Source organism: Dromiciops gliroides, chromosome 6 (genome assembly GCF_019393635.1).
Source record: "Dromiciops gliroides isolate mDroGli1 chromosome 6, mDroGli1.pri, whole genome shotgun sequence".
Taxonomy (NCBI): domain Eukaryota; kingdom Metazoa; phylum Chordata; class Mammalia; order Microbiotheria; family Microbiotheriidae; genus Dromiciops; species Dromiciops gliroides.
In genome coordinates this window covers 53,283,204-53,299,944 of record NC_057866.1, presented here as the reverse complement: position 1 = coordinate 53,299,944, position 16,741 = coordinate 53,283,204, and the positions used below count along the sequence as shown (strand labels likewise).

The following is a 16,741-nucleotide window of genomic DNA, read 5'->3' as shown; positions in this document are numbered from 1 at the left end:
CTTATTTCCTCCTAACGTTGAAAATGTAATTTGGCTATGATGCTGGCTAAGCTCTAAGTAACAATTTTTCATTGCCTTTGTTATAATACAGCTGACAAATATTATTTCTGACTTACAGATTACAATTAGATTGGGGAGAGCACTTAAGAAGGGAGAGTACAGAGTCAAAGTGTACCAGCTTTTAGTAAACGAGCAAGAGGTAAGGAACATCTCTTTTAAATCATAGTAAGATAACTTCTTGTGATTTTGGAACATTTCTTGCTTCAGATAGTTTGGGATTTCATTGATGTGGATACTGCCTCCATTGCAGAAAGTAGCCTCTCTGTGCCTTACCACATCACTTCATAAGTTGTCTTTGTCTGAAAGTAGGACTTGGATAGAGAAAGGATTTTATTATTAGTTTTAAATTCTAGATCTTGAGGTCCTCCATCTTCCCTTGAGAAGAAGCTACTTTTGATCTGTTCAAAACCTTTTGATTATCTAAGGTGGGCAGGGATTCTGTGGAAAAGGGATTTCATAGTAAGAAGATTTACATGATCTGCTTTTAAATTTTTTTCCTTTTACTAAATGTTTATCTTAATTAAATCTCACTTCTTAAATAACGAACCAATATTTTGGTTAGAGTTAGAAAGACAAAATCCCTGGCTTTAAGGGGACTGTCATCTCAGAAAAGACAGACATGAAAAGTAAAATAATAGTATGAGAGAAATAAAGGTGTGGTACAGCAATAGAAGGCATATCTCAAAGCTGCCATTGCATTTTTCATTTCTTGTCGTATTGCTGTGGGTCACTAGTTTGTTGTCAAGTACAATTTGAGTATTCTTAGTGTGTTTTCTTCCATTTGTTCTTTTCATTTTGTTCTTTAAAATCTTGATCCTTATTCAGTGTACAAGTGTGAGACAGCATAATGGAATGCAGCACCTCTGTATTTTAAGGGATTCCAGCACTTACCAGTTCCTTTGTACTTACAGCCGTGTAGGTTTCTGCTTGATGCGGTTTTTGCTAAAGGCATGACTGTTCGACAGTCTAAAGAAGAGCTTCTCTCCCAGCTCAGGGAGCAGTGTGGACTAGAACTCAGCATCGACAGGTAAAGGACATCTGCATGCTCCTCAGCTGGCATGGTTTAAAGTAGAGTGGGCACACAGATTGCTTCCAGTTTGTCATCATGGCTTGGGTTCCCAAAGCCCAATGAGTTTAGAATTTCCTGAGCTGTTGAAAATGGTAGTGCTAGGGGGCAGCTAGGTGGCACAGTGGATAAAGCACTGGCCCTGGATTCTGGAGGACCTGAGTTCGAATCTGGCCTCAGACATTTGACACTTACTAGCTCTGTGGCCCTGGGCAAGTCAACCCCAAGAAAAAGAAAATGGTAGTGCTTCCATTTTGTTTAACAAGGCCTGACATCTGACTGTGAGGACGCTAGTTTCCTCCTGTCTAACATGAAGCGGATGGTCTTGGGGATCTCCGATGGGCCTTGGTCCAGTGCTTTCATTGAATCTGTTGGGAGGCGCACTCCGTTCTCGGGGGCATTTTTCCTGTGGCTGCATATCTTCCCACCTCTTCAGTGAACATTTCTCCTTAGCTTGGTTTTTAGGGTAACTCTGAAGGAGAGAAGTCTAATGTATCTAAACGTTTTTGTAGGTTTCGTCTAAGGAAAAAAACATGGAAGAATCCTGGCACGGTCTTTTTGGATTATCATGTCTATGAAGAGGACATTAATATTTCCAGCAACTGGGAGGTTTTCCTTGAAGTTCTTGACGGTATTATCAATGCATTATCAGGAAATAATGATCTTCAGAGCCATTTAGAAACTGATGTAAACTGAAGTTTTGATCAGACAACAAATAAGCTGCAAGTAATGTAAGACGTATTACTTGCATTGCATTAAGAAAAACTTTTTGAGTGAGAAATTTGGATTCTCTCTTTAGAAATGATAAGATCTAAAAATTCTAAGTATGTTTGACAGAACTAATTTTATTTTTCTGACTGGAGCTGTGATTTTACAGCTCCTGTTAAGGAACTTCCTCTGCCCATGCAGATCTGTTCCTCCTCTAAGGCCATATAGACAGGATGAAAACGTCTCTCTGACTGAGGACAGCTCCCCATCACCCCACTACTCTTCTTCCGTGATCAGGGTTAGATATTACCCCCAAGCACCTCACCTAAAGCAGTTTCAGGTCTCAGGACCTGAGAATTGAAAGGGAAGTTGTTGTTTGAACCCATTCCCTTTGAAGTTTTAATTAGCACATTTTAATTAAGCACTTCTTGTGTATTCTCACCCTGTGCTGTAGTATGTGGAGGGTATGGTCTCTACCCTCCTGGTTTACATTTTAGTTGGGGGGAAAATAACCAAACAAAGTTCAGTAAGATCAATAATAATCTGCTTACGGGGAATTGGAAAAGGGAATCTTAGCTGTGAGGAGGAGTCAGAACGAGCCCTGTAGGAAGGTAAAGGGCTAACAGCATTCACATCAGCCTGGATGCACTGTTACCCTTGTTTCCTTCTTAACCTTCCCTCCTCTTCAATTTAGGAATAAAATGTTTGGGGGGAGGGAGAGATGGATTGTGCAAGTTACTGTAACCACCCTTGTTTAAAAAGACATACTCAGTATCTGCTCTTTACTTTTTGCCAGTTCTGTATCTGACGATACTTAGAATTCCATTTTTCTTACTTGAAACAGTTTTACCAGAATAAAATGTATAACTCTTTAGCAAGAAGATAAAATTTTTAATCTTGAATTTCTTAGGGGTGGAGAAAATGAAATCCATGTCACAGCTGGCTGTCCTATCAAGGCGGTGGAGACCATCAGAGATGAGACTGGACCCTTTCCGAGAGGTAGTGTTGGAGAGCAGTAGCGTTGACGAATTAAGAGAAAAGGTGAATTTCTTTTGTGTATCATGCCCTCTTATAAATGTTTTCTTTCTTCCATTTTGGATGGGATGGTTTTGTTAGTTTTTAGAGCTAAAGAGCTTTTCAGAAATAATCTCTTGAGTTGGAATATTGAAAGCACCAAACAATAATCTCAGCTTTGACTTGATGACATATTTGCCACCAAGAGATGAGTTCCCATTATATTAAGTCATCTGACTGTTATTTTTAATTACTTGCTCTGATTTTCAGACGTGGGTCAGAAGGCAAAGAACAGGTAAAACGAGAACAAATAAGTACAGTGGTTTCTTATACACAAGACATGCTTTCTCACTTTGAATTTTAATCTATTATATACACTGGGGGAGAAGGGACTTTATCTTCAAAACTGAGAAAGAGAATTCATCACAAACATGTTTGGTTGTATCTTTTCCCCACAGCTCTGTGAAATCAGTGGGATACCTTTGGAAGATATTGAGTTTGCAAAGGTAAGCTCAGTGATGTCTATAATGTGCCTGGATGCAAACGTGTCTACCGGCATGACGTATTCATGGAATATGTTCTCTTCCTCAGGGCAGAGGAACATTTCCTTGTGACATATCTGTCCTAGAAATTCACCAGGATTTGGATTGGAATCCTAAAGTTTCTACATTGAATGTGTGGCCCCTTTATATCTGTGATGATGGTGCGGTGATATTTTATAGGTAATGTGGATGGTATACTTGTTGACTCCAGTAAGCAAGCAGGCTACCTTTTACTGTAATTATATTTAAAAAACAAGTCCAGGTTAATGTGGATAACAGTCCTTGATACCTGTTTTCTGGAGGAAGATTTTTATTAATACCTCTCTAGACTGTTTTTTGTAGATAGGCAGCCTTGTGTCATGCTTTGTAACTACATGAGTGACTGATGCTTTAACTCCTAACAGGAATCCTAGCATGTACTGGTTAAATAAGGTAAGGCGCAGTGAGTGATGAAATACTGAACTGGGGTTGGGAGGGAGGTGGGAGGATGGTCATAAAGCAAGTATTTGAATTCATCTTGCTGAAGAGTTCACTAGTTTAATTGTTGTTTTTCAGTTTATCAACATTGTACAAACCAGCAGGATTTTTTTCCTCATAGAATCATAAAGAAATAATTTTAACAAATGTGATCATTTGGATTTAGGGATAAAACTGAAGAATTAATGGAATTGACAGAAGAGCAGAGAAATGAACTGATGAAAAAGGAAAGCAGCCGGCTCCAGAAAACTGGACATCGTGTAACCTACTCTCCTCGCAAAGAAAAAGCACTAAAAATTTATCTGGACGGAGCACCAAATAAAGATTTGACTCAAGACTGATTCTTCTAGTGTAGCATTTTCCCTGGGGGATTTTTTGTTTTAATTGGAAGGTTTGCTACTACTGTGTAGTGCCGTCATGACAGGACACTGATTAGGGGTAAAGCAGTGACACCAGCACTGATTGGGATGCCGTTTGCCAATCAGAAGCTCAGTGGCCAGTGGGTCACTTTTTGGACTTGGAATCATGTTGTGCACTAGAGTCAAATGTACTGTAAAGCTAAAAGGGACGTGCAAATAAAAACCCCTACAACTAGGAAAAGGGGCGGGGGGAAATGCGTGAACATTTATGAGGACAAAAATGTGCACATAGTAGCTAGTAAAACTAGCCTCAAACAGGATATTCATAGCTTAATAATAAAAGCTGTGCAAAGGCCATGAATGAATGAATTATTTTCTTTGTTTCACTGATACACACATTACCTCATTGACAATTCGGAAGTAAATGCAGCTTGTGTTAACTCACAGAAAACAGCAAAAGTAGGAGCTGAAGACACAATGGAATCATTATCAGAACCAGCTGTAACAGTAAGAAGTGTGAAGGTGTTTGGTTTGCTTGTTTGCTTGCTTGTTTTGGGGGTTGTTGTTTGTTGTTGTTTTTGTTTTTGTTTTTTTGTTTTCAAGTATTAGGAACATTATTCTCAAAATAACAGCAGAAAGTTCTCTTTAGAAAGTTCCCAGCAGGTGATGGCTCAGTTTACTACAGTATTGTAACTGTGACTGATTTTTGTTAGGTTTCAGATGTAGAAAAGAATTTCACTATTTCATCCAATGTTGTAAATAAAATTTACCCTTTCAGTTATCAGAATTGCAGTTCAGATATTTACCATAGCTAATATTTTCCCACATCATTTTTCATTGTGTACATTCAAAACTATTGCAGCATATTTCAATTTAATCCTCAGTTAGATTTCACAGTGCTGGGTCCTGTAGGATTTTCTTTTTCTTTGTTAATGAGGCTTTTCTCTTCAGCTGCCTTTTTTTGTACATTTTGTGTTTGAAGACTTCAAGTTTGAATCTTCTAGAACCCTTGTAAGTCACACTTTAATTTTTGGAGTTGATTTGTAGTAACATGTAGTTTAACTTTTGGAAACGTCTTAAAATCTTACAAAATAATCTTGCTAATAAGATCAGGTCATCGTACAAGACAGATACAGTCAACATGAATTCATTGCGAAGACTATAGAATCTACAAGTTTTCGCTTTGCTAAATAAAAATATCAATGAAAACAATTCTATATAATTTTTGGAATTGCCATCTAATTTATAAAAATCAGTAAAAGGTTTTGGTAAACTTTTTTCATGCCAGATGCTGTTTACAACAATGAACATGCCAATAAAACATTTGTTCATTCTGTTGTGTTACTTTAGTTATTAAACTTTTGTGAATTTAGAATCCGAGTAGATGCGAGATTTAATTTTGTTTCAATACATGCTTTATGACAAATAATGTGTGTTGTGTCTCTAAAAATAAAACGAGGTAATGGTTAAATGTACTCAATACAGTATGTATAAGACAGAAGCAATTAAAATGACCTGAGTAAAAGGAGGACTTGCCTTTTAACTACTCTCTGAATATTTCAGAATTGAACATCATCTAAGAAATTAATTTGTTACAGTCTAAATTTGATAACTCAAATTTGTATCTCAGTTAACCTCAGGCTGGTCTCCAATAAGATTTACAATTGTAGAATGTCAAAGGAAGCAATAAAAGCCCAGAAAGTCCAAATTCCAGGGTCACAGTCAGTGACCTGAAATGTGTTTGGTTCAGTGGCCTGGTACCACCTGAAGTCAGGCTCTATTATGGAGGGTGAAGGTGCTTTGAAGCAAGAGAAAATGGGATGGAGAAGGGAGCCTGAACACTGCTTATTACCTGCCTGCATTAAGGAAACAATTAATGTTGGGAGTACTGCAATGCTTGGCCTGTAGTGCATAATAAATACTTTTTCAGTCAGTTATGGCAAGGATCAAGTTCACTGATACTAAGTTTGTAGTTTCATCACCTGTGTGGGTCCGTTGCCATCACTTAGTTTCCTGACAACAGAATTTATCTCTAACTTCAGTAGTCTTGACAAAATGAGAGAATGGTGTTGCAACTTCTGAAAATGTTTACATAATCTTTGGCTGCATTCATGGAAATAGCACATCTGAGATCATATAAAACAGGCCCATTGTATTCTGAACAGTGTGGAATATTTCTGGAGTGTTATGGGCACAATATTTTGAAAAGGATATTTCAATTTAATAAACCTTAAACGACCCCCTTGTCCTGCCAAAAACAAACCAACTTTTTGACCTTGGACAAGTTCCTGCCCTCAAAGCACTTAATTCTGTTACATAGGAGAGAAAATAGGATATACCATACACACAGATGAGTTTAAAAGAAATATAAGGTCACTTTAAGAAGGAGAGTCCTTAACTAGGAAATGAGAGAAAGTGGTTTGGAAAAGGTGATGCCAGAACTGACCCTTAAATGGAGGATGCTGAGAGGTGAGAGTGCATTCCAGAGACATGGATCTGTAGACAATGTCAAGTATGGTTTTGATGGCATGTTAGGTGTTTGAGGGAAGTTGCATAATGGCTGAAATGGTTTTTCAGAACCTTAAACACTAGGCTCCAATGTGGGTAGTTTATCCTAGAGGCAGTAATGAGCCATGGAATATAATTGAGCATGGGGACTGACCTGGTTGTCCCTGATGTTCTGCAGAAAATTATTTTGGCAGCTGTGAAGAATTCAGAAGGAAAACATTAGGCACAATAAGAAAGGTGCGAGGTGTTGAAGGCCTTAAGGTAGCGGTCATGTGCTTGGGTAGAGATAGGAATTGGGACTGTGACTTCATTGTGGAAACTCCTCCACTTAATGCAGGTCAGCACCTCTTCTACCTTAGAAAGTTGTCTAGAGCAGCCAGGTCCAACTCAAGCAGAAACATCCCTCCAGAATATATCAGCTTAGAACACAATCATTTAACATGATGTTATATTTTCATTTTGTTAAACATTTCCCAGTGGTGTTGGCTACCCAGGAGTTTTCACAGGCCACCTGCCACTGGCCACCCAGAGTTTGACACCTCTTGTCTAGAACACTGAGGTTAGACTCTCTTAGAGCCAGGTAGCTCTAAATAGCCAGTATGTGTCAGAGGTCTTCCTGGCTTGGAGGCCAACTTTCTACCACTTGAAGTAGAAAGAATGCAGGAAGAAAAATGAGAGGTCGTGTGGGTGTGGGTGTGGGTGTGGGTGTGGGTGGGTGGGGTGGCAACTAAACACTATGAGGAACCAGGAAGAAAGAGGGGGCAGAGAACCTTGATGTTAGGAAACCTGGGTGACCGAGAGGCTGCCAATTCCTACAATAAAAATAGGGAACTTTGGAAGAGGGACATGTTTAAGGAAGATAACGAGTTCTGCTTTTGATGTGAGTTGCTGGTAGTTAGGACATCCAGGTGATGAATCAGTCCACCAAGCAGTTGGTGGTAGGACACCAGAGAGAGATTACGGCTGCTAGATTTAGAGCTGAAAAGGTCCTGAGATCGGTGGCATGAAATTCAAACAGAGAGTTGGTGGAGAAGGGGGTGGGGGGTGACTACCTAGCCATATCTGCAGTTTGCATATTGACTTAGAAACTATCACGTGTGATGTGTTTTATTGTGTTTGGGTTTATTTTGTTAAATATTTCCCAAATTACATTTTAATCTGGTTTGGTCTGTACTGTGGAGTATTGTGGGCTGTGTATTTGACACAGTCTGTCTTAGACCACTGAGTCCAGTCCCACATTTTGCAGATGAAGAAAGTGAGGCTGAAAGGTTAAATCATTTGACGAGGGTCACATAGCTCATGTCAGGATTTATTTGAACTCAGTCCTCTCTCCAGTCTGCTACCTAGTTTCCACATCTATATAGAGATCATTGAACCAAGGGAAAGAGAAGAACCTTAGCAAATAGCTTTGGGAGATACCCATGACTTAAGGGGTGGAAGATAATGATGAGCCAGCAAGAGAAACTAAAAAGGAAGGAACAGTGGTGTCATGGAAGCCAAGGAGGAAGATTATCCAATACCTTGTGAACAGCTGTGCCAAAAACCACAGCAAGGTCAAATAGGCTTAGGACTGAGATAGGGCATTAGATTTAGCAGTTAAAAGATTGTTGGTAAATTTAAAGTTTCAGTCGAGTGCCTTGATTAGCTACTAGCCTTTGTGTAATGGATTATTAAGAAGTGGGTATATTGTAATGGAATTAGAAGAAGTAAGGATACCCAAGGCAGAGATAAGATTGGCATTAGTTAACCAAGGATCTACAAATTTTTTTTTAATTAATTAGTAGAATTGGTTTCCTTTGTAATCCCAGGTATTTTTTCATATGCATTTACAAACATTCTGTGAAAGCGTCCACAGGATTTATCAGACTGCCAAAGGGTTCATGACATCAAAAAGATTAAGAATCCCTGCCCTTGAACCTGGGTGACAAAAGGTAGTAAAGCCATATAGCACAAAGTTTGCAGAAATGGCCCAGTCTAGTACAGGTTTTTAAAGTTGGGGCACTGGGATTGACATCTGGCTGTGTTTGTAGGCAACAGGAAAGTAGTAGAAAGGGAGAAACTGAGGGTAAGAGAGACTGATGAAGCAAACTTTTCCCCCCAGACAATAAAGCAAAGGAGGAGGACAGATTAAAATGTAAAAAAATTTGGGGGTGTCGGGGGATGATGGTGGTCATTACATATTTCCTCACTTCTCAGCTTTTTACCTTAAAGGTGAGATCTTCTTAATAAATATTTAAAGCTTTTTAGATCTATCAGTAGGTCCAGAGAATAAGTGTAAGTCTGGAGACCACCTGCATCAGAAAATTTTTATAGCTGAAAGGGAATTTAATACTTCCTGTCTTGCATAACCCCCTTGTTTTATAGGTGAAGAAATGGAAATCAGAAAAGGCTCCGTAACTTGCTCTGTGGCCACTAGTTTGGCAGAGCAGATATTAAAACCAAAGACTTGAAGTCATAAGAGTTGAACTGAGGGTATTTAACCTGGGAGAGGGATACAAGAAAGAGTGTCATCATTATTGTCTTCCAAAACTCCAAGACAAGGTATTAGAACTGTGTATAGTTACAGATGGCAGATTAAAGAGCCTTCCGTAGAAATTTTAGGGAGACCAATATAAGGAATGACACTGCGATTAAAGCTGTTTCAGGTGATGAGTGTGTCACGGGATGTGTTTTTATGGAAACATATTTTAAAAGGGATTATTTCATTGGGTAGGAGTTTAACTATTTGATGTCTGGGTTCCCCTTCAAATCAAGATTCTGTATTGTTACAAAATACCATGTAAAATATGGTTTTTAAATCACAGCTATTCTGTAATGGCTAATTTTGGAAAGTCTATTAATATCATTTTACCCCCAAATTATCTTAAGCTTTTGGTCCCAGAAAGTCATCCACAGTACATGCTGTATGTGATCTTTACTTGATTATCAACATACCATCTCCCAAATACTTTTTGACTGGCAATAGAAAATTAGATTAATTGTTCATTATTTGGCAAGGGTATACTGACTAGCCTTTCATATCATATTCTGATGATGTTTGAAATGTTCCTTGCAGATTTGAATGATAGGTTTATTTAAGTGAAAGATACTTAACTAACTTTTTGAGTTAATTCCCACCCATTTTTGTAGGGCGAAGAGGTTGGTGGTAGCAGCTCTAATCCATGATTTTATAGGAAACACCCCATGAAGTGATTCTATCAATGCACATCTGTAGCATCTCTACAGAGTTCCCTGGGTCACTGAGAAGTCAGCTTTCCCTGGGTAACAAAGTCATTATGTGTTAGTAGTAGAACTTGAACCCAAATCATTCTGACACTAAGGCCCACTCTCCATTCTCTAAACCATACTGCCACTCCTTAATAGTCTATAAGAATTTTTCTTATTTTTCATGGAAATTTAAGAGATTGACATCAAGCACAGTTGTCATGTTAAAAAAAATATTGCTATCCTGATAGCAGCAATTATTCAATGACTCCTAGCTTTCCATTTTATTAAGATTGCTCAGTAGCAACTGAAGAATAATTTGATAAATTGTAAATATCCTAAATTACCCAGGGAGTAGGGAGTGATTCTTGACTTGTGAGTGAATTGGATTCGAGTGAGGCAGAGCTGCACAGTCATCCTTTTGTTAGTATTTGCAAGTTTACCTCAGTCACATCAGGTTACTAAGGTGACTGCTCCAAAAAAACCTTTTAAAATAGCATCTGTCGGGACAGCTAGGTGGCGCAGTGGATAAAGCACTGGTCCTGGATTCAGGAGGACCTGAGTTCAAATTTGGCCTCAGACACTTAACACTTACTAGCTGTGTGACCCTGGGCAAGTCACTTAACCCCAATTGCCTCACTAAAAAAAATAGCATCTGTCTCTAACAGGAAGTTGGGTATGCAAATAGTTGGTGAGAATATACCACTGATGAGTAAATAGGTTTAAATTGAGAGGATATAGGGGATTCTTCTATACTTTTCATTTCAGCTGTGCTTCAAAATAGAACCACAATTTCCTTTTCTAGTGCATTCATTGCAGGTTTTTGTGGAGTTGGTTGAAGATGTTTTGGCCACTATTTCACCAAGTAAACACGTAAATATATAAATGGGGCAGTAATGGAGAATTGCTACTAATTGAGCATCTTTTCTTTATAGCTACACACATAGGAAACATCCTCAAAAGGTTTAAGATTTGGACAGCTGGATTCTTAATGTAAAAAATACTCAGAAACTTCAATTGTTGCCATTTCACCATGATTATATTTTCAAAATTACAAGGAATTCTGTACATTTCTAAAGTTCACTACCCCTAAAAACCATTATTGGGAAAAATTGTTTTGCTTTACAGCTCATCCTCCCAAAACCTCCAAACCAATTTAAAGGAGGGAAATGCCACTTCCCTACCATTCGTATTAAGCAATGGGGGCGATATAAGCTGAGCAAGTGCAAAAATAAAGAATTCATTTTTATACCCATAATTTTGAGTCATCTGGCCAAAAGCATAACAAGCCTAATTTTTTTTTTCAGTGCAACCTATTTTTGGTCCAGATGTGTAAATTAACTGAAAACACACTGAAAAAGAAACCTCATCTGAACATGCATAAAGAATATCCCCTCTTAAAATATATTACTTATTGAATTGCACTTCTATCCAACAGTGAATGTGTTTGGGGCCTATACAAGCAAGACAATATACACCAATTACAGTTGTAAAAAGACTAGATTACAAAGCTGTCCTTGTCGATTCAAATCTCATCCACGTAAAACAGATCAGAGGTCACAGCAGGCTCATCTAGAGAGATTTCGGAAAGGCCTCTCTCCAGGTTTTCCAGTTCCCTACGGACTTCCTGAACAAGATCTCCATCCTCTTCCTGGTCCTCAGTGATGTCTCCAGGCAGCAAGCTGAATAGAAGGCCCTCATTTGTCATTGCATGCTCTTTGTCTTCATGCCTTGTTCTATTGAAGGAGAGTTCACACACATACACCAAGCTGTGCCTAGAAAGCAAGCAGCTAAGTTTGGTCACAGTTCTCCTGTGTGACTGCCTTAACCTTTAGTATTTTGGAGAATAGCGCCCAATTCACAAGCATCTATGCAGCTCGCTTTTAAATCTGCGTCGTCCATTGCTCCAGCAAGATTATCCAAAGCATGGACACAGTGGCTGGTGCCTCTTGACCATGAACGTTCTGCAGGCATTTTCAAAAATGCTTTTATCCCTCCATGCATGGAGACCTGACATTCAACTCATCTGAATCAGTAATTACATTTACTCACTCTCCCTACTGGGGTTCAATGACCCAACTCCCCCTGGATGGGGTGGTTAATATTTATCTCTCACTTTGAGGTTTACAAAGCACTTTTGCATATGTTATCTCACTTGATTCTGCTATAATTATCCCCATTTTTAAGGAAACTGAGGCTGAGAAAGGTTAAATAACCTAAGGTCATACAGCTTGGCAGGATTTGCACTCAGGTCTTCCAGATTCCAAGTCTACTACTCTATCCACTGTGCCAAAAGCAGGATCATAGGTTTGGAACTTGAAGGGATCTTAGGAGCCATCTAGTCCAACCCCTTCATTTTATGGAAGAAACAAGGAGGTCAAGTGCTTGCCTAATATCATGAGAGTATTGTGTCAAACCTAGGGTTTGAACCCAGGTTCTATGACTCCAGAGTCCAGGCTCTGCTGTCTCGTAGTTTTCCCTAATGTGGCCCTTCTAATTGGGAAACTTATGAAGGACTGGTATGTAGACTTGTACTGCTTGGCCCCAGTGGGCAGATCAGTGGGGTAGAATAAAAGTTAGAGGGAGACATTTTACCTCACTATCTGGCATAACTTCCTACTCATTCAAACTGTACAACATTGTAAAGGGCTGTCATACAAGAAGGGCTCTGGCAGCATCCACCAAGGAATGGACAACCACTTGTTAGTGCTGTAGAAGTTAATGGGGTTGGGGCAGCTAGGTGACACAGTGGATAGAGTACTGGCCTTGGAGTCAGGAAGACCTGAGTTCAAATATGGCCTTAGACACTTAACACTAGCTGTGTGACCCTGGGCAAGTCACTTAACCCCAATTGCCTCGCCAAAAAAAAAGTTAATGGCGTTGATACAGAGGGTCTCAACTCTCCTTCCAACTTCTGAGATTTTTGATACAACTATAGTAATGCTTGGAACTGTATGACAAAAAGATGAGATAAGATGGCCCGTGTGTGCTGGGAACCTAGTGATCTAAATTGTGTTCTGATTGAAGGAAGGAGAACTCACCTGTGTGGCTGGCAGATTAAACCAGTGGCACATGGGCATCGGTCTAGCGCCCCATCAGGCTCCAGCTCCCATGTGATTAGATCCAGGAGTCTATTAGAAGGGTCGTGGCAGGGTTCTCCCTCCACCGGCAATGGTGTGCACACAGGAAACAGCAGCCCTGCAAGAGGGCGACAAACCCTTACTGAACTCTTCTCTAAGCTACATGGGGGATACAGAAGAAATACGATATGTTCTTACCCTTGAGCTTACCCAGTGGGTAAGAAAAAGACCTATTCTCACTGCCTCCACTTGCTTACCTCCCACTCCTACTGCCTCTAAATAACCAGTTGTGAAGGAAATCATTTTACTTTATATCCCATCGCAATCTGGCTTCCAACCTCATTACTCAGCTGAAACTTCTCTGTCCCAGGTTTCCAGTGAGCTCCCAAATTAGAATATACCTTCCTTGAGGTCAGGGACTATCTTGCACTTTGTACACTGCTTTGCTTATATTAAGCAAACTTTTCACTCGCTCATTCATCTCTTCATTGCCCATCCAACTGCATTTTCATATTCCTTTTCTTTCTTGACCTGTGCAACATTTTAAACTGTTTGCCACTCTCTACTCCTAGGACCTAAATACTCTCGCCTCCCTAGACTGTTGTGGTACTCTTCTCCTGGTTCTCCAACCTGTCTGGTTATTTCTTTCCATTTGATAATCATCCATGTCCCACCCCTTACACATAGATTATGCCTTAGGGGTTCTTTACAACCTCTATGATCTTATAAGGTCCCTTGGGTTTAATCATCACATCTATGCAGATGACTTCCATTTCTGGTCTCCCAATGGAATATCCCATAATCATTTCAAACATATCCCAAACAGAACTCATTCTTTGCCCTCAAAACTGACGTCTTCCAAACTTCCCCATTTTGTTGAGAGCATCACCAGTCACCCATGCTTCCAACCTCAGAATCACATTTGACACCTTACTCATATTGCCAAGTTACCAAGTCTTAATAATTACTTTTACTTCCACAGTATGTCTGCTCCATCCAGATTCACCACCCCACTTCAGAGCCTCATTACTTTTCACATAGACTACCATAGTAGCCTCCCCGTTAGTTTCCCAGCCTCCCATCTCTCCTCTCTCCAAACCCTCCTCTACACAATAACTGCATTGTTACTTTTAAAGCACAGATCCAACCATATCGCTCCCATGCTTAAGAACCACTCCAGTGGTTTTCTGTGGCTTCCAAGTGTTTTACAAAATGACTCCAGCATATCCTTTCAGGTTTTTAGTACCTTACTCTCCATACATTCTATGCTCCAGCTAACCAGACCTGTGTGTTATTTCTGGTAAATAATATTGCATTCCATATTGCCACTCTCATCTATCCCCTCCCTCATTTCCGTCAAAGCTCAACTCAGATGTTACCTCCTATAGGAAACCTATCCTTGTCTCCCAGATGTTAGTGCCCTTCCCCCTTTGTATATATTTTGCACCCAATCTTCTACATACTGTTTTTGTTTTCCCAAGTAGTTCTACTCCTTGAGGGCAATGACTTTTATTTATGCTTTTGTATTCTCTGAGCCTAGAAATACTTGTTGAACAAATCAGTCAGTCAATCAGTCAGGTGAATGGCTGGACTTTGCTGCTTCTGGAACCCAAATTAGAACAGAAAATATCTTGAACACTTAAAAAAAAAAAAGCCCAATTTTTATCATTCTAAAGTCACCACTTGAATGATTTCCTTGCTCCTCCAGTCTCCTGATACTGAGAGTGAAGAAGATTTGGTTCTTACTCAGCTGAGAACTAGCCTTTCTGTCTGGATATTAAACTAGCGATTAGGGGGATTCCTGGAAAGAAGGAATTAGTACACCAGGCCCACCCTCCTTTAGCATAGCACTGGAGTCTCTGTTTCCAGACCTCTACACACACACACACACACACACACACACACACACACACACACACACACACACACACACACACATGGCTTGTTTTGCTTAGATTCTAAAAGACATTTCCCCCAAATCAGACCTTTCCAAAATAGACTGCTTGAGGAAGCAGTGGGTTCCTCATCATTGGAGTGTCATAGAGGGAGGTTCCTTAGCATCCTTGATATGATAAACACTTCAATTCTTTGAGGGGCTGGCATATACAAAAGTGGGATTAGGCTTGTTCAGCTTGGACTCAGAGGGCAAAATTGAATATGTCAAGAAAAACTTCCTAACAAAATTAGTACTATCCAAAAATGGGATGGAAATACTTCAGTCCTTCCTCACTAGAGTGTTTCAAGGACAGGCAGGAATATTGTAGAAAGGATTCTTGCTCAGGTACAAGTTGGATTAGACACCTCAAATCCCTTGCAACTCGGAGATTCTGCAATTCTAGGAATAATCTTGATTCATGCATCCTACTACCTGACAGTCTTATTGAAACAGGGCTTTTCTGAACTACAGAGAACAGCTCACGAGGCTGAGAAGGGGGAGGCCACCTACCTTTCTGAAAAGCGCAGCATAGGCCCGGCTGGCAGCCTTGCTGGTTGTCACAGATGGTCCCGTTACTACCCTTTGAAGCAGTTTTTACACAATGACCCCAGACACAGAGCTGGTCCCCGCAGCATTCACTATCTCTTGAGCAGCTCTTGAGAAAGGTGACAAAAAAATGAGATGAGGGCCTTCAGGCCTGGACAGAGGTTAGGACAAGACAGAGATAGGGAAACTGGGTGGGGCTAATGGGTTAGTAGTAATGGCAGAATTGTGAGCTAGGCCACAAGGGCCTGGAAAATTCTGGGTATAAAGCCAACAGCGAACAGTAGGTTTGGATGGGGAGAGACACACACCTTAGAAATGCCATGGGGCAGCTAGGTGGTGCAGTGGAAAAAACACTGGCCTTGGATTCAGGAAGACCTGAGTTCAATTCTGACCTCAGAATTGAACTTACTAGCTGTGTGACCTTGGGCAAGTCACTTAACCCTCATTGCCCCACAAAAAAAAAAGAAAAAGAAATGCCTAATGCATAAATTTATGATTTTGCAAAGTAGCTCAACTAGAAACTACCTGATTATTCACATTAAAAAATGATTCAGTGCATGATTCTTTTAATAGCGAACTCCTCCAGTTAAATTGTACACTTTAACTTTGAAATTTTGGTAGAGTCAGAACAGCCATGGCTTTGAATTCCAAGTTCCTGGGGCCATATTGGTAGTCAACCATTAACTAACTATATGATACTGGAAAAGACACTACCCCTTTTTTTGAGCATCAGTTGCCTCATCTGTAAAATGAGAATAATAGTATTTTTATTACCTATCTCGCAAAGCCAATTTGAGGGAAGAGATTTATAAACAGCAAGTGTTATACAAACGTGAGTTACATAATAGTCTATGAATCCCAAAACTGCAACCACTGGGGCAAGGAGTTACTATTTCACAAAAACTTCAGGAAAAACGAAACCAGTCTGTGGCTGAAATAAAGTTTAGACCATTTCATACCATATCCCACAATAAGCTATGACCTCTGTATCAAAATAGATATATAGCTATGTGACCTATGATATATGACCTATATATCAAAATAGATATATAGCTATGTGACCTATGATATATGACCTATGTATCAAAATCATAAAATAGAACAGCAAGGAAAAAATTATCTTCCACATCTATGGAAGGGGGAAGAATTCTTGATCAGTCAAGGGATAGAAAGGATCATAAAAAATATAGTAGCCAATTTTGGTTACATATAATTGAAGAGCTCTTGTATAAACAAAAACA

General features: G+C 39.7%; 2 protein-coding genes across 6 annotated transcripts in view; one reads left to right on the top strand and one right to left on the bottom strand.

Moving 5' to 3' along the window:
- USP47 (ubiquitin specific peptidase 47) overlaps positions 1–5,606 on the top strand; it is a 101,988-nt gene extending 96,382 nt beyond the window's left edge. For all 3 annotated transcript variants that reach the window (XM_043972857.1, XM_043972856.1, XM_043972859.1), the window contains 7 exons: positions 119–199; positions 972–1,087; positions 1,639–1,757; positions 2,745–2,875; positions 3,307–3,354; positions 3,440–3,570; positions 4,034–5,606. In XM_043972857.1, the coding sequence (XP_043828792.1) occupies positions 119–199; positions 972–1,087; positions 1,639–1,757; positions 2,745–2,875; positions 3,307–3,354; positions 3,440–3,570; positions 4,034–4,208 (801 nt within the window). In that variant the 3' untranslated portion in view covers positions 4,209–5,606. The remainder of the gene's footprint in view (positions 1–118; positions 200–971; positions 1,088–1,638; positions 1,758–2,744; positions 2,876–3,306; positions 3,355–3,439; positions 3,571–4,033) is intronic.
- A 5,639-nt stretch (positions 5,607–11,245) lies between these two features.
- The window catches only part of DKK3 (dickkopf WNT signaling pathway inhibitor 3), a 66,001-nt gene continuing 60,505 nt past the window's right edge, over positions 11,246–16,741 (bottom strand). For all 3 annotated transcript variants that reach the window (XM_043972860.1, XM_043972861.1, XM_043972862.1), the window contains exons 6-8: positions 15,465–15,609; positions 12,980–13,136; positions 11,246–11,713 (exon numbers count right to left, since the gene is read on the bottom strand). In XM_043972860.1, the coding sequence (XP_043828795.1) occupies positions 11,464–11,713; positions 12,980–13,136; positions 15,465–15,609 (552 nt within the window). In that variant the 3' untranslated portion in view covers positions 11,246–11,463. The remainder of the gene's footprint in view (positions 11,714–12,979; positions 13,137–15,464; positions 15,610–16,741) is intronic.